Genomic DNA, 23,016 nt, shown 5'->3' on the forward strand with positions numbered 1-23,016 from the left:
AGTGAAGCCGTGATTGATGCGTAATATTTAAAATGTGTTCTATAAAATTACTTTTTATTCCTGTTATCCTGCATATAGTTTTTTCAAAAGGTAAATACAAATACTCTATTAATAGTATCAATAAAGTTATTAGGTAGAATAAATCTTTTTTTTTATTCCATGTTTCTCGGTGTATTTTTATTAACTGAGACTACAATATCTATTTATATTTCATATATATCAAAATTTCTTACAAAATACGAAACTGTAAAACAACGTTCGCTTGTGTATTGTTTATATTAACTGGAAGTTAAATGATATTATTATTTACTTAATAAAAGCTAATATAATGTATATTTAAATATGCTATGACACAAAATTTATTTGTTTTCTTGTTCTAATGGTTTTCTGATATCCCTCGGTGGTTGAAAATTGTTTAAATGATCTACTATAAAGAGTATATTGCAATAAGAAATCATCCTATCTCCTACTGATTTGTTTCAGACGTGCCCAGCATAACCAGTTCTGAGACAAATGTTACAGTCGTTGTGGGACGCGACGCATACCTTACTTGCAACGTGGAAAACTTACAAAACTACATGGTATCTTTGCATTGCATTATATTATATATTTGTAGATTTATAGCGAATCGAATTTTTGTACGGAGTTACCTAAAAGACAACCTAATCTTGGCTTTTATACTTTAGAATAGAATATTTAAAAGTGTTGCTATAGACCAGTCAAACTGGGCAGTAGATAAAATAAGTTTGGGAACAACTGCTATAGACGATAGAAAATGTTTGATTTTATGATATGTAAAAAAAGACGTTTTTAACCAGGTGGCGTGGTTGCGAGTTGACACCCAGACAATACTGACTGTGGGTCAGTTGGTAGTAACAAAAAACCCGCGGGTGGGAGTACTGAGTGATCCTCACTCCTGCACACTAGCGTTACGAGACACAAGCCCTAGTGATGCCGGACGATACATGTGCCAGCTCAACACTGATCCCATGATCGTGCAAATACATCACCTTCAAGTTTATGGTATGATCATTTTTACACGAATTTGATTTTACCTTCATCGCTTCTTTAAGATTGATATGAATGGCTGTGAAGAATAGTAAAGAACGGAGGAAATTACAATTCTTAGTAAAATTTTAAATTAAATGCTTACTTCTGAACAATTTGCTTCTAGGCCTTTAAAAGTATTCGTAGAAATACGTTTCAAATGCTTCTTTCCTCTCGTTTTTACAAAGTCCACAAATAATGTAAATTTTGGGAGAAAGTTTATGTTTTTAGTTTAATTTTATTATATTAACAGTTCCGCCAGAGATTGTGGATTCCAGCAATGGTGAAGTGATTGTGGCCGAGGGTGGCAGTGTAGCCCTGCACTGCGCGGCATCGGGCAATCCACAACCAAACATCACTTGGAAAACGGAGGAATTTAAACCTCTAACTATTGCTGGCGAAAGTGGTAAGTACATTGTTTTAAAATACTATAGATTTTGCCCGCGACTTCGCCTACGTAGAAAAAAAGGTGAAAAGTATCTAACTCGAGTTTTTTCAATATGATTTAGGCAAATTTTATTAAGATGTGTTAAAACGTTGCTGAGTTGGTAGCTAGATACTGCTAGTGTATTATAAATTTATGTTATCACCAAGAGCGAGTGCGCAAAGTGAAATAAATAGATTTTCAATAACAATGTACCTTTGTTATTCAAGCTAAACTGTCAATAATGATTACGGAATGTATTTTAGTAGTTACAAAATTGTATTCAACTAAATCGAAAACTACTTCACGAAGTAACAACAATAGCACGAAATTTATTATCGAAATTAGATTTCAGATGTCGATTGAATTTCCCAGACAATTGACAGCCGTTTTATTTTGTCGAATGCCAGTTCAGTGTAATTAGGTAAATGTTTATGTTTAAATCTCATTGGTCAAATATATAGTGCAATGTAACAATAAATTTTGCGACAAATATAACATATAAAACTTTTTACTTTTCAAATTGAAACGTCCTGTCTACTAGATAGTGAAACTAACAAAATTGAATAGTAAAGAAAATATAATTAACATTTTGTAGTATTGAAATGGGAAGGCGAATGGCTGAACATTTCAGTGGCTCAACGGGATATGAACTGCGTGCTCCTCTGTATTGCCAGCAACGGAATACCGCCAAGCGTCAGCAAAAGAATACATCTATTCGTCTTGAGTAAGTTTACATATACAAGTTTATACATATTAGAATTGTTAATTTTTTCTTATACGTTTGGACACATTTGTTTTAGGCAAATAAATTTTGTACCTAAACTGTCAAACTTACATGAAAATATTTTGGCATCCCTATCGTCATCTTTGAAAACAGAGTGAACATTATGTTTTAACATAAGTATTATCGCAGTGGACACCTTTCATGTTCACATTTCCGTCTATAAAATTCCAAAAATACGTAGCGTGCTACAACTTCGTAGCGCTACGGAGTAAATACGCTTACGTACGTCATCCTGTTAAAAATATTCCTTACTTAAAAACTTTTTAATAATATTTTGGAAAAAGTTTTTAATTACCAGCTAATATTATGAAAGCGTTGACTTGAACATTGCCGTATATAAAAAAATATTTGTTACAAACATTACCACGATGATCAATAAAATGGTTATAAGATTTCTGATGAATAAGAATTAACCTTCAGTATGTAAATCTATACATAGATAGGTATGTATTCTCAGGTAGGCCAAGAGTAAAGGCGGTACAGCAACAGGTCGGAGCACACATCTACAGTGCTACGACACTGCGGTTTTATATTGAAGCTTACCCTCCTCCAGTGATACACTGGAACGATATGCGCGGGAATCGCCTGATGAATGGTACTTGCTGTGATGATATTACTTGTTTATTGCACTATTCATATATTTCAGTGTATTTATATATTTACTAGCTGTCTTGGTAGAATTAGTAGCCTATGTGTTCCATGCTATGTTCTACATCAATGCCAAATTTTAGCGATATACATGCAACCGTTCGTAGCCTTCTAATAAACATCAATTCATCAAATCATTCGCATTTATAATGTTAATGACCATTTGTTACTACCAACTAATTATAGAAGTGAAAAAATAGGAGATAGTAGATAGGAAAAGAAGTAGAGGAAGAGATTAAAAAAGTCAGAAAAGGGATAAAGGATTCCAAAACTTACTAGGAAAGACATATTAATTTATACCATAAATAGCTGTCGCCCGCGGTTACGTCTGTGTATTCTTCCAGACTATGTTCTATATGTATGCCAAATTTCATCGAGATACCGTCAAACAAATATCAATCGATCCATCCATACATCTAAACATTCGTACTTATAATATTAGTAATATTATATATACGAGAAACACCCTATCCGTATGATTTCTTTCTAATAAATTGCATTTATCAAGAAGTATTTCTCATGTAGGATTAAAGTACGAGACAAAGACGATCTCACGTGGCTATGTACACGTAAGCAGTCTCACAGTTAACAACGTGTCAAGAGAAGACGCGGGGCTCTATCAATGTCTAGCAGAGAACTCGCTTGGAGCTGACAATTCCACTGTCACTCTTTACAGTGAGTATTTAAATACTTCATATTCATATATTAATCAAATATTACCTATTTTATGGCAGAAAAATATTTTATCAGCTCTTCATAATCTACGCCAACCAGGGCCGGTTTACCATTTTCAAGCGCCTTGGACGAGATTTATGCGGCGCCCCCTTTTTTGGTGTCTGGAATCTTCCAAAGATTGCATATCTTAGGGGGGCTCCCTAGACGTCCTTCTATACCCATATTGACGCTATAAAGTTAAAATAATTTCCAATTAAATCTTGTATTACGTTTTTAATGTTACTTTCTAGAAATATCACTAGCTAATCTCCTGTAAGAAGCAATGCAAGTTTTAAATTTTCCAACATTTCTAGCGCTGGCCACATCGATTGAAATCAGCACTTCGTCTGTTCGAACTGTGACGTCATCGGACCCAGTTACGAATGCGGCAAACTTTAGTTAGTACTCCACTTTATGAAATCGTTCAAAATTAATTACAATATTTATTTTTCCGTATAACTGTATATTTGCTATTACTTATAATGATAAATATATTTAAAAATAAATTTTTTTGCTACATGCCAGTCATAGTATCCATCATCTTTTCTTTTGTCTATTATATGTTTTTTTTTTCTTATACTACTTAGCTACCCCAGAATTCACCGCAACAGAGGTAGAACACCTAACTTCGATTCTGCCTTCAAAAGTTAGCCATCATCAGATGCAGAACCCAGGTAAAAACAAAATACACGTATAATATAATCTGTCCATTAAAATCTTTCAAATGTCATATCCATGTGGCACAGTAAATATTCAGTGGCCCTAATAAGTTTACAGACGCGTTCCTTTTTTTTTATTATTCTCTAGACAACATTTTTCAACTATATCCAAGCCTAAAAAGAGCTTTACAAAAAAATTTAGTACCATAATTGTTTTTTTTTTGTTGTTTCAGACTTGACAACTGTTTCGTGACTAGACACGAACCCGCACACATCGGCGGCGATGTCTACAAAAAGGCAGCACACTATGCTTTTACTTTACTTAGTTTATTTAGGCATTTAAAAAACCGACTAGAACCAGTTCATAGGTATGTCGTTTCTTATATTATTATTGTTTTATAGACCGACAGGGATATCTGACCCGGTGGGCATAAGTCAAACTAAATTGGCTGCTCACTAGCGCCCTCCTATCGACGTCAAATATTACAAGATCCTCTTGGTATCAGTCTCTTTGTGCTGTCGTGTATTTTTTTTTAATTTTGTGCGTCTAAGAAGGGTTTATATATATTCTGACAGAACCAATCAAAGAGTATGTAACAACTGCGTAGGAACCAACTACGATAGTAGCGCCTCTCATCGGCTTAAATATACTTGTTTGAGTATATGTTAAATATGAAAAAAGACGTAAGTAAGAAAGGAGTCGTTATTGAGATGTTTTTTGCCAAAGGCGTATATTTCTAATTTTTAATTAAGATTGTAAAGATAAATTAAAGATATTATAAAACGATGAAGTTTCTTTAGCATGAAACCTAAATTTTTAATATAATTTTTTTTAACATTATAATTTATAACTAAGATTAGTATCAATTAATATAAAAGACAACCTTCATTTGTATTTTTCTTTTTTATTATCTTTATTAAAAGAAAATATCTATTATTGAAGTTGTTATTAATGACTACAAATAAAAAATAAAAGCTTCTATTAGTACACAAAGAAAGCAATCGACGATAATTATGTTCAAGTACAAAGAAAAGAGTATTTGATAAATACTTATTCTTTTTCTTCTCTTAAGTAAGCTTTTACGAGCGGAATATAATATTTTGATCGTATTTGCTTAAAGGGTCTGTCTATTTTTATCTAGCACTTAACATACTTTGCGAGTGCGATTCGTTAACTCATATTATATTTTTTTGAACAGATCTCAAGTAACTAACAATAATATAAGTGACGGTCTTGTGTCTTTTCTACTCAGTCCATTAAAGATAAGCAACTAATGGATCTGCGGTTGTCTTTAACTATGATTGAAGGTCACATCACATAAGACCTGTTTCATCATCAGCTCACTATAGGTCCTCACCGAGGGGCTCGGAGCCTACCCTAAGTTTGGGGTGATTAGGCCATAGTCAACCACGCTAGCCAAGTGCAGGTTGGTTGACTTCACACATGTCTTTGAATTTCTTCTCAGATATGTGCAGATTGCATCTCGACGTTTTCCTTCACCGTAAGAACGTTGGATAAATGTACATATGTAAATCGGAAATCGGTAAAACACATTGGTACATGGCGGGATTCGAACCCAGGACCTGCAGATTGCAAGTGCTTGACCCCTGAGCCACCGACGCTCTCAATTAGACCTGTTTGTTTTTCGCTCATTTTTGGAATAAATAAAAAAAAGACCATTTCCTTTTTTACCTTTTTAATTGTAATACTATCACAATAATACTATCCTGCACAATTAAATAAGGCATAAGTAGAGTGGTACAGAATATCATTATATAATAATTAAAGCAAAATACATTGCGAATTATTAACACATAAAGTTTATAATTTTTACGATATTAGTAAATGTACCCACTCATATTTAACTCAAAAAGGAAAATCCTTTTTTACAATATATTTAAAATTGTCGATTCATCAGATCACATAATTAACCACGTAAATACTGGACGGACTTTGTAACTTTGCCAGTTATAACGAATAATACAAAGTTATTACGCTACTTTCGGAACATCAGATTCACTAAGAATCGTCTTTGTCTCGGAAGCATGAGGTAGATAAAATGTTCACTGATACATGATTGTATCGTATTTGGTGTTATCGTTTCAATAAAATATGTCGGGATTTTCTCGCAATAGTTTAGCGTCGTCAGGACAGTACATGATTATGTTGCCGACTGTACACGCACGCTCGCAACATTCGCTGGCGACTTGTCTGCGCACGCGTCGCCAATGCTCTTCGGTAAGTAAGCGTTGCTTGTACATACTCTTTTGTAGATCTTTAGGTGCCATTTTCTCTGCAAATTAAAAGACTATATTATAATAATATTTAAAAACAAAAAGTAATATGTGCTGCAAACCTATTATATCGAAGGACAGAATGAGCCATTTGACATATTGTTCTAAATTTAGTATATCTTTTTATACCACTGTAGAAAATACTTTCGTTTTAAGCCTAAAACTACTATTTTTCTACAAAAATTTCGCTGAATAATGTTGTGCAAACAAAAATAAGCACTGTTTATAAATAACATCTTTTTCTTACGCGATCGTGAAAATTCCTTTTGCGGTTTTAATCAACATTTATCTACCTGTATGACAAATAAAGAAACGTGCACACGTGCGTTAGAGCATACGCTCGGTCATCTGCTAGTAAACAAAACGCTGTGTGCACACTGCATCATTTACAATGGTGTGACGCTTGACCGTTACAGAGTAAATTCATGCGTAGTCAAATGAACTCTTGCACATGTTCTAATATCGATTAAAATACATACGATTACGATTCATTAACGCGTAGATATTCGTATCGATGTTAAAATCGATAAAGACATACAGATGTATCAATATAAAGGTGAGGTTACACTAAACGCGAAGTAAACTTATAGTACGCGGATTACTGGATTATGTGTAAAGTGTGTGTACTCACCGATCATAAGCGATGTGTCCCTTTTAACAATTTTGTATACATTATTGCAAATATTGTCTATTAGTGAAGATAGCCAGTTGCTGCAGCTGAATACTCTGTCAGTTATTTTGAATGTATCGTTGATATCTGATCCATACGCCGTATTGATGTTTCTATTTAACAAAAGTACAACGTACAGCTAAAAAGAAAACACCATGTTCACAATATTTAACGAAATAAAATATTAAAGGTCTTTGTCCTTGTGTTCAACGAACCTCAGTCGAAAATTATTCTTATCAAAGAATTTATAAGTAGTTTTTAAAAATATATCTCGTAACTTGGACCTCATGAAAGCATATAGCTTATTTATTATTCAATCTCAAAAAATATATATAAATTCGTTGTGCCATCTACTTAAAATATAAGCTACTTAAAAATTAGATTAGTTTTTTTTTACTTTTCTTAATAATGTTATGCATTATGAGAATACTAATTATTGCCGATATAAACATGTAACTAATAAATATTTGTCTAGAATATGCTTGTTTATTGAGCTAAGTGATATCAACAACTATTGTCTATTTTTAGAGTTGTTCTAATTATGATAATAATACAACAACATTGGAAAGCATTAGGCATTGTTTACGTTCTATATCTTACTTAGTCAATGTTTTTATTGTTTACCTTGAACCAGATTAAACTTTGCTTTTAATCCACTTTCTCGAATCGATTTGTTTATTGTCAAAAAATATTTAAAAAAAATTACAAGTGCTATTCCCGAATTAGAAATGCTGTGAAATTTAGAATCTAAATGTACACTATTTTGAAAAAAATATGTTTTTGTAATTTTGTCGTGTAATTTTGTAAAACCACGCATAAAAATAGTATCTTAAAAAATTATGCAAAAATAACAAAAAACAAACAAATGCACAATAATCCTGTATTCGAATACAAATTATCAAAACAATGCACATTTAAACTCACTCACATAATCACATTCAAATTCAATATAATTTTAAGGCACAAAAAATAAAAAATATAACGAAAAAAAAAATACGTACGATATATTTAACATCCATTTGAAACTTTTTTTTTAATTTAACTAATAGCACAATAAATGGTTGGTCTGGTTAACAGTAACCTGATGAATGAAGCTACATCGACGATGCCGTTCTAAAAATAAGCTCACTCTGGTCCATAGTACGGAATTACTTAAAACTTACATCGATAATGTCATTTACAAAATATCATTACGATAAGATTAATGATAACTGGTAACAATACGTGATTTACTTTTCATTGATTATTAAATAATTAATTAAATGAAAAATATTTCCCAGTATCATTTAAATTAATGAAATTGCAATAATTATACAAAAGAAATCAATTAAATGTACTTCGTACTAAACTTAATTAAAAGTTTCATTGTTGGTGTATAATATAGTTTTTTTTGTAACACAACAAAAGAGTTGGCGATCGATACCAAAAATGTATTTAAAATTTTTTTTAATGTATCTTCATCAAGCAAAATTTTTAATGATGTAAAACACATTTTCTTTAATTTGAAAAAAATATCCTGATAAACTCTTGACTTTTGACAACTTTTCCTAGTGATCGCAAACCATTTACATATGTGTAGTATCAGTATATTATATATAATAATTTCTTATCATACCAAAATAACTTTTTAAAGATAATCATAATTCGGATGACAATATGCCGGAGTTTCTCGTTTGCCTCCTTCTCTTATAAAAAAAATATTTTTGCCACGGACAGATAAACTCTTCATAGTAGTAGAATTGATAATCCGAGCGAATGGAAACAAACAAATTATTCTGTCGCACTCAAAGTTTAAATTTAAAGGGTCTGCCTTAGCGACAAATTGACTAACACAAATTCGGCAATCCCTAGTAAAAAGGCTCGTATTTTAAATCGGATAATTGAATAAGGTACTTAGTTTATCAATAAATAGGCAGGCATCGTGCCTGTGTTATTACGTGATATTTTTTTTAAAAAAATATTTTCTTCTAAATTATCCGATCAAATATTTAGTATAATAAAAACAATTTTTTTTAAATATTTAAACAATCGCCGTGACCCGGGATCAACAATGTGTTTGTTCCACAAACGGTTATCTCGCCACTATTTGTCTCAAAAACGTTTATGAAATCCTGAGAAAGTAAGATTGTTTACAACCGAGTAGAATAATATAGACTTTTATAGTCATATAATTAGCACTGAATATTTACCACGACGCCACATTTTACACCTTACCACTATAGGGTACGGGCGACCAAAATTAGGGGCACTAAGGGTGTTTTAATTAATTAGTGGAGTAATTGTTAAAAAGAGACAAATATAGTTTTCTGCAATGCTTTAACCTTACGGCTATTAAACAAACTACAATTTGTGCGATAGCTATGTTTTTTTTTTTTTTTTATAAGAGAAGGGGGCAAACGAGCGGCGGGAACACCAAGGTTCAGTTGTGACAAAAATATTAATTTTAGATAAGAAATGATTATTATATGTATATCGCAAATTATACTTTAAGTGCTATAACTGTAATACCAGTGTTATTATCCAAAAAGTTACTTTAGTCAGTGACAAATTCAAATATTTACTTGCTTTGGGATCGCAAAACGATAAAACGTATGTCAATTTTGCACAATGCTGCTATTTGTAAAAAAGGTAAAATAAAAAAAAAACGAATCCCTGTCTAAGCATATACAGACATAATTTAAATTAGTGTATTATTACTACAAGAATGATCATATGAAGCGTGCTCTTCCTATATGGGCACGGGCTCTTAATTTCGTAACAATTGCGATGAATAATTCATTTTGTCCGTCCTATATTATCTGGCATAATTTTCCATATTATTAAAATTGTTTAATTATCATTTGAAGAAATAAGTTTTATTGTTTTTTTTGTTCCTTTAAGGTTATATTTAGTAATGAAAATGATTGTTAAAATATTTTAAACTAAATATTATATAATATATATTTTAAACATTTTTTTTGAATGCTAACCTTAGCATAACCATTTTTCCCGTTCTTACCCTGCGTACATATGTACCTACATCTTACCAATTACAAATAATAAGAAACTTGCCTATACAAATGCTGGAGCAATTTCGTAATTGGAAAACCGTAGTATGTTGTAGTTAAAGCGTGCCGTATTATTTTTAGGGTTCCGTACCTCATAGGAAAATAAACGGAACCCTTATAGGATCACTTTGTTGTCCGTCCGTCCGTCTGTCAAGAACCTTTTTTTCGAACAGACATGAATACATGTACATGTAAGCAAGGACTGAAAATTATATAAGCAGCTTGTTTACTTCTAAATGTCAAATAGTAACCTCACACATAAATAGGAAACACGTTTTTAAGTATAAAATAAACTATTATAGATAAATAGGGTGCGTTGCGGGCACATAGCAACAGGGCACTATCGCGAGGGTGATAGGTGAGAGATAGGCCGGAAGCCTCGCTGTACGAATAAACTAAAAATACAGGGTCAAAGGTCATTGTTTACTTGTTTACTTCGTGGTTTTTCGATACGAAAAGGACATCAAATTAATTATAAACCAAACTATGATAAACATGTGGTGGCGTGCTGCTATTTTGGAATCGAGTATCTTTTTATTATTTATACTTTTACTATGAATGTGATGCCTATGAAAAATAGAAATTGACGGTTGTTTCCATGACTTTCGAGAACAAGGGAAATCATTGCAAAATTGACCTAACCTTAATTTTGTTGTTGTTTTTCAGTTTATCGATACAGAGACATCCCTCGTGGCCGGCGCCTGATACTGCCAAGTCATAAACAAGTCATTGCAAACGCCTGTCGCGTGGGCACTTATAGATAAACTATTAACAAACACAATTAGATGAGTTCTTAGTTTGTCTGTTTGAACGTCAAATACGTTGGAGTAAGCGATTAAGTAAAAAAGTTTTTACATGAAATTATATTGGTTTTTTAAACCAACTTATGATGTTAGAAAATTAAACTTATAATATATGTCTATTTTTATAATCCCACAAATATATTATGGCAGTTTTTGACATTGACAGGCCTACAAATTTTATTTCTCGTCTCCATCGCGAGCAGTTCTCGGTCCTGGTTTGGCATAATCTACAAATTATCTGCGAGCTACAAACAGGAATGTTACCTAGCTTGGGCTGCGGCGTCAGCGCCTACGGTGATACATAAAGCAGCCCATTCTGCTCAAAATAAAGTAAAACTCTGCATCTAGGTCTTTCAAAAGAGTTATTCCTGCGTATCAATGATATTCTGCAAACAGGCAACATCCAAAGATTCCTTCGGCGTAGATCTCAACTTCGAGAACACTCCCCTCTGCCAGTATCGATAATATCAACGTTGGCATCTCGAGTGAAGTTCATCGTTGCGGTCACTTGGAAGACATAGCCTCTAAAAAGCTGGGTGTACTATGAGCTAAGCCGTATTACATTTCAATTTATTAAGTGTAAAATTTACTAAAACGAACCGTAGCATTTATTATGTATGCGTAAATTCGAAATCAAGTCCGATGTCGATACGTTGCTATTAAAACATTTTGTTTTGATTCATCCTGTATTGGATGTGACCTACTTCTCTTTAATCATATCGAACAATAACAATTTAATTGATAATTAAAACTATTAACAAATCATTTCGTTTGTTTTATTTTTTTTACATTCATTGATTACGAACGCATATTTTGTAAGAAGTAAAGTTTTTATGTTGATTGAAATCATTTATCGGATAAAATAAAGCGGATTCCATATTGTCTAATATTTTTATATTTTTAATTATTAATATTAATTTTATAGACCATTGAATAATAATTAATTCAATCATTCGCAGATCAATAGACACACTAAACAGCTTGTAATTGCTATCATGGTCCAGTGCAACTATAATAAGATGACGTCTAAAAACTCCTGGTGATAAAGGTATGAAGATGCAGAAATTTAAAGTATACGTAGTTTAGTTTTGGAATCTCCTAGAAATCATAAAATCTTGTGCCTTACTAATAACACCTAGCAAACCTACACACCTAATAATATAAAAGTTTGCGTAGGCATTATTGTCTGGAGTAAGCCATTAGAACACAAGTTGATTTAAATATCAAATAATATCTACTCCTGTCTAAATTAGTCATTTGGTATGTATGATCATCAGACACATTCAGACGTGAAATATGTCGACAAGAGAATTCGTACAACCGCATTCACGTTCACAACTAAGTTGTTTATTGAAGAAACATTTATCAAATAGAGGCTATTTTTTTGGCTCCAACGTAAATCAACTAATATTGATAGAGAAAATATTTCCCTTTTTCCGTTCTGTAACAACAGTTCCTGCTTGCGATTTAAATAGAATTTAGATTGGCTACAAATTAGACCTTAACTAAATAGATAGCAATAATATTTTCTGGACATTGTTCCAACTTATTCGCTATTTTACATTAGCAATGCATGGGCATGTTAATTGTACATTTACAAATATCACGTTAAAGCTATTGGTACAAACCTTATCTAAACAGTTGTTACAATCATTTCTACTTAGAGGTTGCTACGTCCAAAATTATCGCACAATACCATTTCACTAACGGCTCGTTACGTGCATAAATTCAGAATTAATTTGAACAGAGTTTTTTTTAATTGTAAGCTTTGTATATTAACTTAGGTATTCGTGTGAACATGAACGATCTATAGAAGCAATTTTGCAATTTTGAAGCGCCAATAGCCTAATGGTTAAGGGTACGGATTTCAGATCACGAGGTACGGGGATTCGAAACCCGCCATTCGACTATTGTCGTAAATCACATCCAAGCACAAGCATAGAGCTTAGTTTGAATGGTACAAGAAATATAAGTAAATTTACAAAAAATCTGCTAATATTTTTAACAAAAAAAACAGGGGGCGTGACCGTAGAGTCTGTACTTTCTACAGAGAGGTATTGATAAATATAAATAACTATTTTGTAATAATACAACACTAATTTATGTTCTATAGTAATAATCATTAACTAACGTAGATATATGCTATTGTTCTTATTTATTCATTGAAAGCAATCTTATTAATATTGTATATGTTAAAGTTTGAATGTTTATTAGAAGGTATCTCAAGAACGGCGAGACGGATCTCGCTGAAATTTTACATAGTTGTAGAACATAGTTTGGATGCACACATACCCTGCTTAATACGTTTTTTTACGTCCATTCCGCGTGCACGGAGTCGCCAGCGATAGCTATTTTTTTATAAAAGAAGGTAACAAACGATCACGATGTTAAGTGATGAATATTGCCTATTTTTTATCTGCCGAAATAAATGCAATATTCCTGTCAACACGAAACAAACATGACAAATGTTGTTCTGTCGCTGACAGGGGTTGCGGCGACCATCAAATCAATTATTTATTTGTATTAGATTGATGATGGTTTGTGTGGTCAAGTCTTTTGTCACAAACAAATGGGACCTTTTTGTTCTGTACTTTATTAAGTTTAATCGATTACTTACATAAGTTTACCCGAAAATATTTCAGTGTTGAATAAAAATACGAAAAACGGTATTTTGATCTCGGAAACCAAAGATTAGTTACAAATGTTTTTGTATAACATAGCTCAGAAATATATCATACATAAAATTTCGTTTTTTTTTCACATATTTTTCTGGTCAAATGTGGTTTTACCATGATGATTACATAACCTCATTTTGGGTAATAATCAGAACGACCCTATAACACCGACGGACATTAATTGCATTTTGTTATGAAATCAACTATATAAGAAATACCATAATTAAATGTAAATTTAAATACATAATACGACTGGGAACCTTGAATTTTTTTATCAGTAATAAAGTCGTTTAAAAACCTGAAAAACAGGACTTTTTATTGTTATGGTTTTCCTTTTTCACATCGTGTCTTATAAAAGGACTAACTAAATAAGGATGTTATATTGGCACTTTTAACAGTAACCTAATTAAATCCTTCCTACAACATAATTTTATGTGATACACACTGCAAAATCAAACTCGAAACTCAATTTAAAAATATATCGCTATTTCATTAAGGGGCCATTCATTTAATAAGATTTTAATTGGTTTCTAATTGAGGCTGCACACTTCTTAGTATAATAAATAAATTTATTTCTACGTAATGACGGTTCGATGATTTAAGTCAAGCGAATAACCATTGTTTTTATTAGTAACGGATTCAAGGTTATAGTAAATCTGTCACGGTAACATTCAGTATAATGAATGACGTGAAAGTAACGATATCTCTACTTCGCCAGATCTCTGATAAGTTATCAGTGAGCCTTTTTATACGTTCGCATCGTACCTTCACCGCGATCATTTCATTATGTTACAAATTTATTTCGTACGAGTTATATTGCGCGTGAAAAAAAACATTTAGACAATGTTGTGACGGTAGTTTTGTAGTGCGATTCAAAATGGCATTACGGTTTGTGTTTTGCTGCATATTTTTTACATTGCTGCTGCGGATAAATGAAGCTATCATAGGTATATATTGTTTTACTTTGTTACAATTAGCATTTATTTAGCCTACAAATCTTGATATTCAAATAAAACATGGATTTCGTTATTTATTCTATCTACATTTTAACTTGTCGGTAATGTAGTATTCACGACGAAAGTGTGTTATAACTTATAAAAACTATTACGCAAAGAATAAAGAAAACTATTTGAATCAATTATTTGTTAAATATTTATGGAATTGAATACAATTAAACTCTTTTTCTATCAAACCTTATAACGTTAATTCATTGTATACTTTAGACAGGAATTAATGTGAAATTTAGTAATCATGTATCCATTAATTATTAATTTCACATCTATTTGAAATTGTTCAAATGCTTTTTATTGTACACTAGTATTCACCCTCGACTCCGTCTGTCACGGTAAATAATTAGCAGCCTATGTGTACTGCCACACTATCTATGACTTTCAGCGAGATGAGTTGAGCTACTCTGGAGATACCAACATCCATGTCAACATTCAAACATTCGCATTTTTATTTTAGTAAGGAGTGAGATATATTTAAAGAATTAAAATTTGCACATTATATTACACAAGTACTCATTTTATTCTACATTCAAAAAATAATAAATATCCCCAAAGAGGAAAAAATGCCGGCAATTGCTTTACAGATCTACCAAATTCTAATTTAAGACCGTATATCCCACGTCCCATCTATTTATAGCATTTATATTTACTATTTTATAAAAAATAACGTATCTATAAATAAAATTTTTCTCTATTCTATAAAATCTACTTTTTTCATAGATAAGTATAGACACTTATCTGTTCGGATATCTTTTAACAGTGGTTAAGTATACGTTTAAAAGAGGCCGTATGGGTTATGATTTATATGTAAAGCGCCTGCGGTAATTCTTTTTGTTTTGAAAGTTCAGCAAACAAGAGTTAACATAACTAGGTACTGCGATACCAACATTTCCCTGTTATCAGAAAAAAAAACAATAATATAGCCCCAAATAAAGCGTAATAAATGCGAATGTTTGGATGGATGGATGAATGGATTGATGTTTGCTTGAAGGTATCTCCAGAACGGCTGAACGTATCTCGATGAAATTTGGCGTACATATAGAACATAGTCTGAAAGAACACATAGGCTACTAATTGTTTTAATTCCGTTCAGACGGGGTCGCGAGCGACAGCTAGTTAATTTTATAAAATTCCTCAAATGTTCACTACTTACAATATAATTAGAAAGTACTGTCAGATTTACTGCCTCGCGCCGCATCTAATTAGTCTCAGGCTCAGACATAAAATCCGATAAATGTAAGTGTTAGGTCTTTGTCCTGTTAGTAAAAAGTGAACTTATTTTAATCTCGGTGCGCAGCGGTCATTGTCAAGACAATTGTTTTTTTACATTTGCGAATTTGTCATTTATCTATCGATCACTAATACATCAAAACAAAGTATAAAAATCTAAATCTAAAGCAATATTTTTATCGTACTCTTACATTACGTAGATTGATTGTTATCAAGTAATTTTTACACAACGAAATTTTGTTCTTAAATTTTGCATTTTCATCTTAACATTTTGTCTGTTATCTCCATGTTTTCAACTGAATGTTGTAAATTTTTTACTATCATGAATTACATGTTAAGTACTTGTATATATAAGCTGATTATTTCCTTATTTAACTCTTGCTTGTTTAAGATTTAGATAAATTATAACGTTCCAGAATTTTTGGCATTTTTTTTATTTACGTATGTCTTATAATTATTTGTTGTTATAATCTATTCCTCATTTATGTAATTCTTATCATACTGTATTTAATTACCTATATGTGTTTAGCGTATACTACATATATGTCGTTGAACTTTTTGCTAGCCATTTTAATATTGCTTGATGTTTATCCCACAGGTTTGTAACACAAAGGTACCCCACAGGTCGCTTGGTAGTCGCAAGTTCTATATTACTTACGGATATTCTAAATTTAATAATTGTATACATTACTAGTACTGATCCACGACTTTCTCACCATAGAATTTCCAGCCATTCTGGAGATTACCAGGAATACACGCGGACTTGCAGACAGACAGCATCCAGGCATCAGCATGTCCGAATTATGTTTTTTTTTTGATATTATAATTTTTTTAATTTGTTTAAAATTTTTCAGAGAGATGTGGAGTGACATACTGTGTGGGGGAAGTGTATGTGTGCATAAATGATGAGTGCTATTGTGCAGAAGGATACACTCCCAATCACTTTCAGACACGTTGCGTAAGATGTCCAGGTCTTCATTTTTTTATATATCGCTTCTTTCTATAATTTCTATTTTCCAACCGAAAATATAAGCAAGCCACCATCTTACATTTGAAATTTAATTCTTGCTAAACGTGGTAGTGACCACCAAATCTTTCTTTCGGGTTCAGAAAATTCAGCTGATATTTCATTAAAATGTAAATATTAAAACTTGTAGTGAGAAATTAATTAAAAACTTAGATTTTTTCCCTTTTTAATATGGCTATTAAAATTAAATTTAATATTAATGTGATTTTAAAAATGCAATTTACAGTTGATCAAATTAAGTTAAAAATAAGAAATGTAATTTATTTATTTACAATTCTTCGCATTTTTTTACCTCTACTCGTGTAAATATTAACACTAAAACAATTAAAATATTTCAGGTTTGGGTGAAAAGTGTTATGGAACATGTTGCGGTGAACATCAGAATGGGAGTCTTCAATGCCGACAGGGAGTCTGTCAACCTTGCTATGATTCATACGGCAATTGGATATGTCGGTATGTATCATTACGATCCCATCATCTATATCATCATCATAATCATCTTCAGAGGTCAATTCATTCGATGTTTAAAATTACATTTGTGTCAAAGGATATGTTGGAACATGGCACAATTTTCATAATTGTTTAGCTAATTTTATAACGTGATGTGATAATAATTTAATTATTTTTCAATTACAGTGACTCCTTGGACCAGATGCTTCTGGTTTCGAGTACTCAGATTATAATGGCAGCTGCGTTAATATTAGGGATAATAACGACCTTCATTTTACTATACAGACTTTGCGCCGCAACCGCTAACTTGCAGTAAGTATTTGATATTTGTTGGGGAAGCTTAGAGGTAAAGGGGTTTTATAATCCGAAACTTCACCACTAGCGCGTACTTTGTAGCGGAATTAACTAAAGAAATTGTTAATGTATTTCAAATATTATATACGCCACATTTTCTGTTATCAGGTCCTGAATAAAACAACCCGAAGATAAAGAAATAAACCTTACTTATATTTTTTCTAGTAAAAATGTAATTTTAACTTTTACTTATAGGAGAGATCCGTATCATTCTTAATTTAGCTTAAAATAATTTGTGATGTGGTCTCTGGTTTTTATTATTGTCTTTTGATGGCACTTGGTTTTCAGTAACTGAGTAATAACCTTCGTTTTTAAATATTATTATTATTTTAACTATCAAACATATTACCTGTATATTTTCAGACCTGTAGGAGCCAGACCTAATTGCGAGAGTCGTCTGTCTATTGGAAGCCTGCAAATTTACGTCGAAGAAAGACTAAGGGATGCTCCGCCAAAGTAATGCATAGAGAACAAACAAACTTCAATCAATATTGATATGTATATAGTATAATAATGAACGAAATGGTTAATTATAGGTATTCAAGAACTGCGCCCGCTGGCTCCTCCGTGTATCCGGCGTCCGCGTATCTTAACGCAGGTTTTGTAAGTAAATTCATGTGTTAACAGACTATGTATAAACTTAAGTCAGATATATTTCATTATTCAAAGTTCAAAGAAGTATCAAGTCATTTGAGGTTCAATAGTTATTCCTTTCAGCGGATGGTTGGGTACCTATCTAACAAACTTACTTGTGATATTCTGCTCTTCAATAGGTGGAATCATTTAGTTTTAAAAATTAATGAAAAATACATTTTTTTTATTTTCCCCACAGATACACGACAGCAGCGTGCCGCCGCCAGCCTACACGCCCAGCAACAAACCCCCAGATACTCAAAGCGAAACCCTGCATATCTAAAAATAAAATTATCGATCTCTTGTAAATATAGCTTTATAAAAAATGTTTTGATTTGATTGTATGTAATTTTTGTAATTTATAAGATTAAAATAAAATAAGACTATTCTACGAAACTATTAATATGTATTACTTTTTTATTTTGTACAATTTTAAGTGATACAAGATCGCCACTCAAATTTTAATAAATTCATAGTCAAAAATACTTTATGTAGACTATGAGAACATTGTCAGAAAGCACATAAGTTAATGTTTTAGTAAATATCCTCTAATATTGCTCCAGCATAATTAAATGGTCGTTTAATGGTAATTTTGAAAGCGAGAAACAGACTGTTACACAAAACTATCTACTGCAAAAGATGCTATTCTTTCTTTTACTACGATAAGTGTAAACATTTGTCGCAATTTTTTTTCGTCATAGTCCTTAGGTTGTCTAAAAAATAATTCTGGCAACCAATGACATAGACAATTGACAGAAGAAGTGACATCTTCCTTTTTTTTGGCGATTGGCAAGTTTGATAAATTGACAAATGTCAAATTATTTTGAGACTTAAAACAGCGATCGCGTTTTTCAATTCAGAAACGTTCTTAAATAATGAGTTTATAGAATTTTTAACAAAACTCTCTGTTTCAAACCACGTTTATTCTATTTGATGAATTTTAGAACGGCTACTTAAACGTTGAATTATCGCGAATATTGTAAAAATGGCTGACGAAGAAATCAATGGAGACACTGACGATATTCAGCATGATAAAGATAAAACTCAGAAGAAAACTGCTAAACACGATAGTGGAGTAGCTGATTTAGAAAAAGTAACAGATTATGCAGAAGAAAAAGAAATATCCTCGCAAGACATATCTGGAGTAAGTATTTCTGTTTACAAAAATGTGAGGTTACCTTAGTCAATGTGATTTACATTATATTACATCCATTTATAAACTTAATGAAGTAAACTTAAAAAAAATGATAAGTTATTTTAAAAATACGAATCTATTGGGAGTTGAGAAGAGTGGATTAAAAGACTCACCTTAAACTTGTTAAGTTTATAATTACTTTGTTGTTTTAATAGCAAAAACAGGCTGAAATATACAATTGAATCAAATCTTAGTAGAATATCATTCAAGTTGCTTCTCAGAACACAATTTTATGTATAGCTGAGCATAAGATGTGGGGGGAGGGCATTGCGCAGATCACTCTGAGTCGATTTATTAATTAGAAAGACGCATATACTAAATGGCTAATCTTTTACTTTTTCTATTTTATGTTTTTTTAACTTGCACTATTAATAATTTCAGGCACTCTCATTAATTGGTGACAGAAGAAATAAAGAGGCAGCTGAAAGATTGGAAAAAGAAAAGGAGCTCCAAAAAGTTTCTGTCAGAAAAGATGATATAGAATTAATTGTAAGTATGATATTTATGTGTCATTATTTTTCTTGAAAAAAAAAGTTACTATGAAATATGGATAAACTATTTTATGTACATAAGTATTAACAAGATTGAATAATACAACATTAAAAATTTTGTGTTCCAGGTCAAGGAAATGGAAATCTCTAGAATATTAGCTGAAAGAACCTTACGTGAACATAGAGGTGATGTGGTTGCCGCATTAACAACACTCACCAACTAATAAAGTGATAAGGTTAATATATTTTATTCATAAACCAAAATTTACAATGGTTACAATTATGTAACATTTTCAAATAGAACTTTGTATACTATTAATTTTGTTTTATTTAAATACTAGCTGTCGCCTGCGACTTCTTCAACACTAAATTTAAAAAAAAGAAAGTGTGTATCCTAAGTGTTCTTCGAGATAGTGATTTATTTTTATACCATATTTTGAATAAGTCCATGCAGCCATTTCAGAAATGTCTTCTAGCAAACATATATTTTACCATCCATTACATCTTTCGCATTTATAATGTTTATAACATTGTTAGTATTCTATCTTTGTTAGGACCTTATTTAGAGTTACAACAATATTTAAAATGCTACCTACGACTAATATTGATGAAGCCTTGTGTTATTGTTGTTGTTTTATAGTAAGAAGGTTTACATGCATTATTATGCAATAAGAGATACCTTAATGTAGTTCTTAAGACTTACTGTATGTTTTTTGTTGCTGCAAGTATGTCCATTTTCTAAAAAGTATGTATGAACATGTGAAAAGATATTTGTTATTAACAATATTATAAAATATAGTTGAAACTGGATTAGTGGGAGTCCCAGGGCCCGCAATATTTTTCTTGCTTATATAGGTTTCTCTTACTTGAGTTACTCGCTTACGGAAGTTGTTGTTGTAACTGGACAGTAACTTGCTTATCCAGGTTTGACTGTACAAGCACAAACTTTGTTTCCTGTCTCATTCTCCTAAAAATTTCAGACAAACCCACATTTGTTATGTCTGTGTTTTACCATTTATTAAGAATACTAAAGTTTGGTTGACACAAGATGTTTAGGAATATACAAATGTATTTTTATAATATATTGTCAAAATAAATCGAGTTTTACATGGTCTGTAATTATAATAAACAAATCAATATGGCAGTCACTTTGTAAAATGATAATTAACCATTTATGACAAAAACAATTTTATATTTCCAACAAAGTGTGATTTACTGGCAATACCAATTTGATTTGATTAAAAATGAAATACGAAGGCATTTAAATTCAGAAACAAAATTATGGCATCTTTATGCATATGGTAAGAAAAAAAACGAGGACTATCTTTTGCTGTTCAATCACAATCATGTTATATATATTCATGTTTTCAGTTTCAGCTAGTCAAGAATAACTCAATCAAAATTATGACTACAGAACAGCTCATGATTCACATGTGTCAAGAAGATCAGTGGTTTGCAGCTTAGCTCAATTTGTATCTGCATAAATTCATGATTTGTGTTTCTAGCTGCAAACTACGAGACATTTATCTGATATATCTGTAGCCTGCAGTGATTAAAATCTGTCGACTTTTAAGGGACAGGATCTGACAAGCGCACGCATTACCCTATGTCAAATAAAAACCGACATAAGTTCTATAACCCAGTGAGAGAAGCGTTGCTATAGTAATATAAAAGGAATCAAAGCTAAAACTAAAAAAGCAAATAATGGCAAATAGCTGGGCTATGCAACACTAGCTGTGTAGCTGTAGACTAGTCTACAGGACGAAAATGATTTTGTGACACTATTTTACATTAGTAGGGAGCGCTAGTCAGTTGCTACAATGTAATTTGACTTACGCCCTTTGGATCAGATAATATTTCCTAACCTAAAGACATGTGTGATTGTCATCTTAATATTTTCCTCTGCAAAAAATGGCAGAATGTTGAGTCCATTTCTCTATAGTCGAAGATAAAAATCGATTTTGAAAGTGAACGAATGTAAAATCATTTTCTTTTTATTATTTGTCTGTGACATTTAATTTTATCTATGGTTGTCTTTATGGCCGAGTGAGGTGTGTTTGCTTTTGCAAGTGTCTGCTTCTTTTGTTTTTATTTATTAATAGCAAATTATTCTTTGGTTAAATAAAATTGTGTTAGAGATTATTAAAATAATAAGTGTAATGTTATAACACTATTGCATCTGTTTTGAGATCAGAAGTGGTAAGTAAAATCTATTACGTTAAACGTCAAACTACACGATATTCAAGCGTCTTATTAAATAAAATTAGTTTCTGGCCTTGATGTTTATTTTTTATATTCTTTAGAGCATCTCAAAGTTTTTTTTAGAATGCTTAGAATGATTTTATTACCATGTATATTTTTATATGCCTAATTGTATTACGTTAATTGAATGGTAACCATCATGGAGTTTTTGCATTGATGGAGTTTGACAGATATAACTTTCATATTAATACTATGTTTCTCACGTATAAGTGGTTATATGTCACAGCTGTTTACTAAATTAATTGCTATTAACATTTTTTATTTATGTTTATTTACATAATTTGTAAAAATTAAACTTTGTGAAATAAATCTCATTTATCAGTTTTAGTAAAAAATGCATATGTTCAATAGCACAAATTACAAGACAATGATGCTTTAAAATCGGACCTGATTATGTCATGAATCAAATTGTTACTATAAAATAGTATATATTCTTAGCCAAAGTTTTCATAGAATAGATTGAAAAGAATATTTGGACATTTTTAGTCATTGTTAAAATAGCCCTTGTCATCAAATTTAAGATAAATTACAGTGTCCATAGATATATCTCCAGATGGAGCGGTTGGAGCAAAAAGTGAGGCTTTTAGTGCCTCTC

General features: G+C 31.5%; 5 protein-coding genes across 6 annotated transcripts in view; 4 read left to right on the top strand and 1 right to left on the bottom strand.

The window, feature by feature from the left end:
• Window positions 1-490: 490 nt before the first annotated feature.
• Window positions 491-5,003, top strand: LOC106115711 (opioid-binding protein/cell adhesion molecule). Its single transcript, XM_013309170.1, has 9 exons — window positions 491-581; window positions 819-1,023; window positions 1,301-1,453; window positions 2,070-2,198; window positions 2,716-2,853; window positions 3,432-3,581; window positions 3,935-4,018; window positions 4,208-4,294; window positions 4,513-5,003. The coding sequence occupies exons 1-9, from the start codon at window positions 579-581 to the stop codon at window positions 4,530-4,532; spliced, it is 969 nt and encodes a 322-aa protein (XP_013164624.1). The 5' UTR covers window positions 491-578; the 3' UTR covers window positions 4,533-5,003.
• An 855-nt stretch (window positions 5,004-5,858) lies between these two features.
• On the bottom strand, window positions 5,859-8,497 carry LOC106115675 (uncharacterized). Of its 2 annotated transcripts, none has more exons than XM_013309130.1 (3): window positions 8,246-8,497; window positions 7,206-7,357; window positions 5,859-6,573 (listed from the first exon to the last, which is right to left on the bottom strand). In XM_013309130.1, the coding sequence occupies exons 1-3, from the start codon at window positions 8,257-8,259 to the stop codon at window positions 6,383-6,385; spliced, it is 357 nt and encodes a 118-aa protein (XP_013164584.1). In that variant the 5' UTR covers window positions 8,260-8,497; the 3' UTR covers window positions 5,859-6,382. The 2 variants fall into 2 exon arrangements, with proteins under 2 accessions (XP_013164584.1, XP_013164583.1); XM_013309129.1 differs by having other exon boundaries at window positions 5,861-6,573; window positions 7,206-7,383; window positions 8,246-8,496.
• Window positions 8,498-14,383: 5,886 nt separating this feature from the next.
• Window positions 14,384-18,785, top strand: LOC106116063 (uncharacterized). Its single transcript, XM_013309799.1, has 7 exons — window positions 14,384-14,716; window positions 16,864-16,980; window positions 17,375-17,489; window positions 17,673-17,798; window positions 18,204-18,296; window positions 18,377-18,443; window positions 18,673-18,785. The coding sequence occupies exons 1-7, from the start codon at window positions 14,647-14,649 to the stop codon at window positions 18,754-18,756; spliced, it is 672 nt and encodes a 223-aa protein (XP_013165253.1). The 5' UTR covers window positions 14,384-14,646; the 3' UTR covers window positions 18,757-18,785.
• A 478-nt stretch (window positions 18,786-19,263) lies between these two features.
• On the top strand, window positions 19,264-20,478 carry LOC106115686 (huntingtin-interacting protein K). Its single transcript, XM_013309141.1, has 3 exons — window positions 19,264-19,617; window positions 20,050-20,157; window positions 20,288-20,478. Exons 1-3 carry the CDS (start codon window positions 19,459-19,461, stop codon window positions 20,381-20,383), a joined length of 363 nt encoding a protein of 120 aa, XP_013164595.1. The 5' UTR covers window positions 19,264-19,458; the 3' UTR covers window positions 20,384-20,478.
• A 1,702-nt stretch (window positions 20,479-22,180) lies between these two features.
• The window catches only part of rdx (BTB/POZ and MATH domain-containing protein rdx), a 37,698-nt gene continuing 36,862 nt past the window's right edge, over window positions 22,181-23,016 (top strand). Inside the window, exon 1 of the mRNA XM_013309493.1 lies at window positions 22,181-22,358. The gene's annotated coding sequence lies outside the window, so the exon portion shown is untranslated. The remainder of the gene's footprint in view (window positions 22,359-23,016) is intronic.

This window comes from Papilio xuthus, unplaced genomic scaffold (assembly GCF_000836235.2).
Source record: "Papilio xuthus unplaced genomic scaffold, Pxut_1.1 DF827777.1, whole genome shotgun sequence".
Taxonomy (NCBI): Eukaryota; Metazoa; Arthropoda; class Insecta; order Lepidoptera; family Papilionidae; genus Papilio; species Papilio xuthus.

Excerpts from the sequence above, each read along its gene's own strand:
- LOC106116063 (XM_013309799.1), top strand. The coding sequence starts at position 14,647 with ATGGCATTACGGTTTGTGTTTTGCTGCATATTTTTTACATTGCTGCTG. Across the intron at positions 14,717-16,863 it reads GATAAATGAAGCTATCATAG|AGAGATGTGGAGTGACATAC; the intron begins GTATATATTGTT and ends AAAATTTTTCAG. Across the intron at positions 18,297-18,376 it reads CTAAGGGATGCTCCGCCAAA|GTATTCAAGAACTGCGCCCG; the intron begins GTAATGCATAGA and ends GGTTAATTATAG.
- LOC106115711 (XM_013309170.1), top strand. Across the intron at positions 3,582-3,934 it reads TTCCACTGTCACTCTTTACA|CGCTGGCCACATCGATTGAA; the intron begins GTGAGTATTTAA and ends CAACATTTCTAG. Across the intron at positions 4,019-4,207 it reads TACGAATGCGGCAAACTTTA|CTACCCCAGAATTCACCGCA; the intron begins GTTAGTACTCCA and ends TATACTACTTAG.
- LOC106115686 (XM_013309141.1), top strand. The coding sequence starts at position 19,459 with ATGGCTGACGAAGAAATCAATGGAGACACTGACGATATTCAGCATGAT. Across the intron at positions 19,618-20,049 it reads CCTCGCAAGACATATCTGGA|GCACTCTCATTAATTGGTGA; the intron begins GTAAGTATTTCT and ends TAATAATTTCAG. Across the intron at positions 20,158-20,287 it reads AAGATGATATAGAATTAATT|GTCAAGGAAATGGAAATCTC; the intron begins GTAAGTATGATA and ends TTTGTGTTCCAG.
- LOC106115675 (XM_013309129.1), bottom strand. Across the intron at positions 6,574-7,205 it reads GGACACATCGCTTATGATCG|AGAAAATGGCACCTAAAGAT; the intron begins GTGAGTACACAC and ends TTTAATTTGCAG.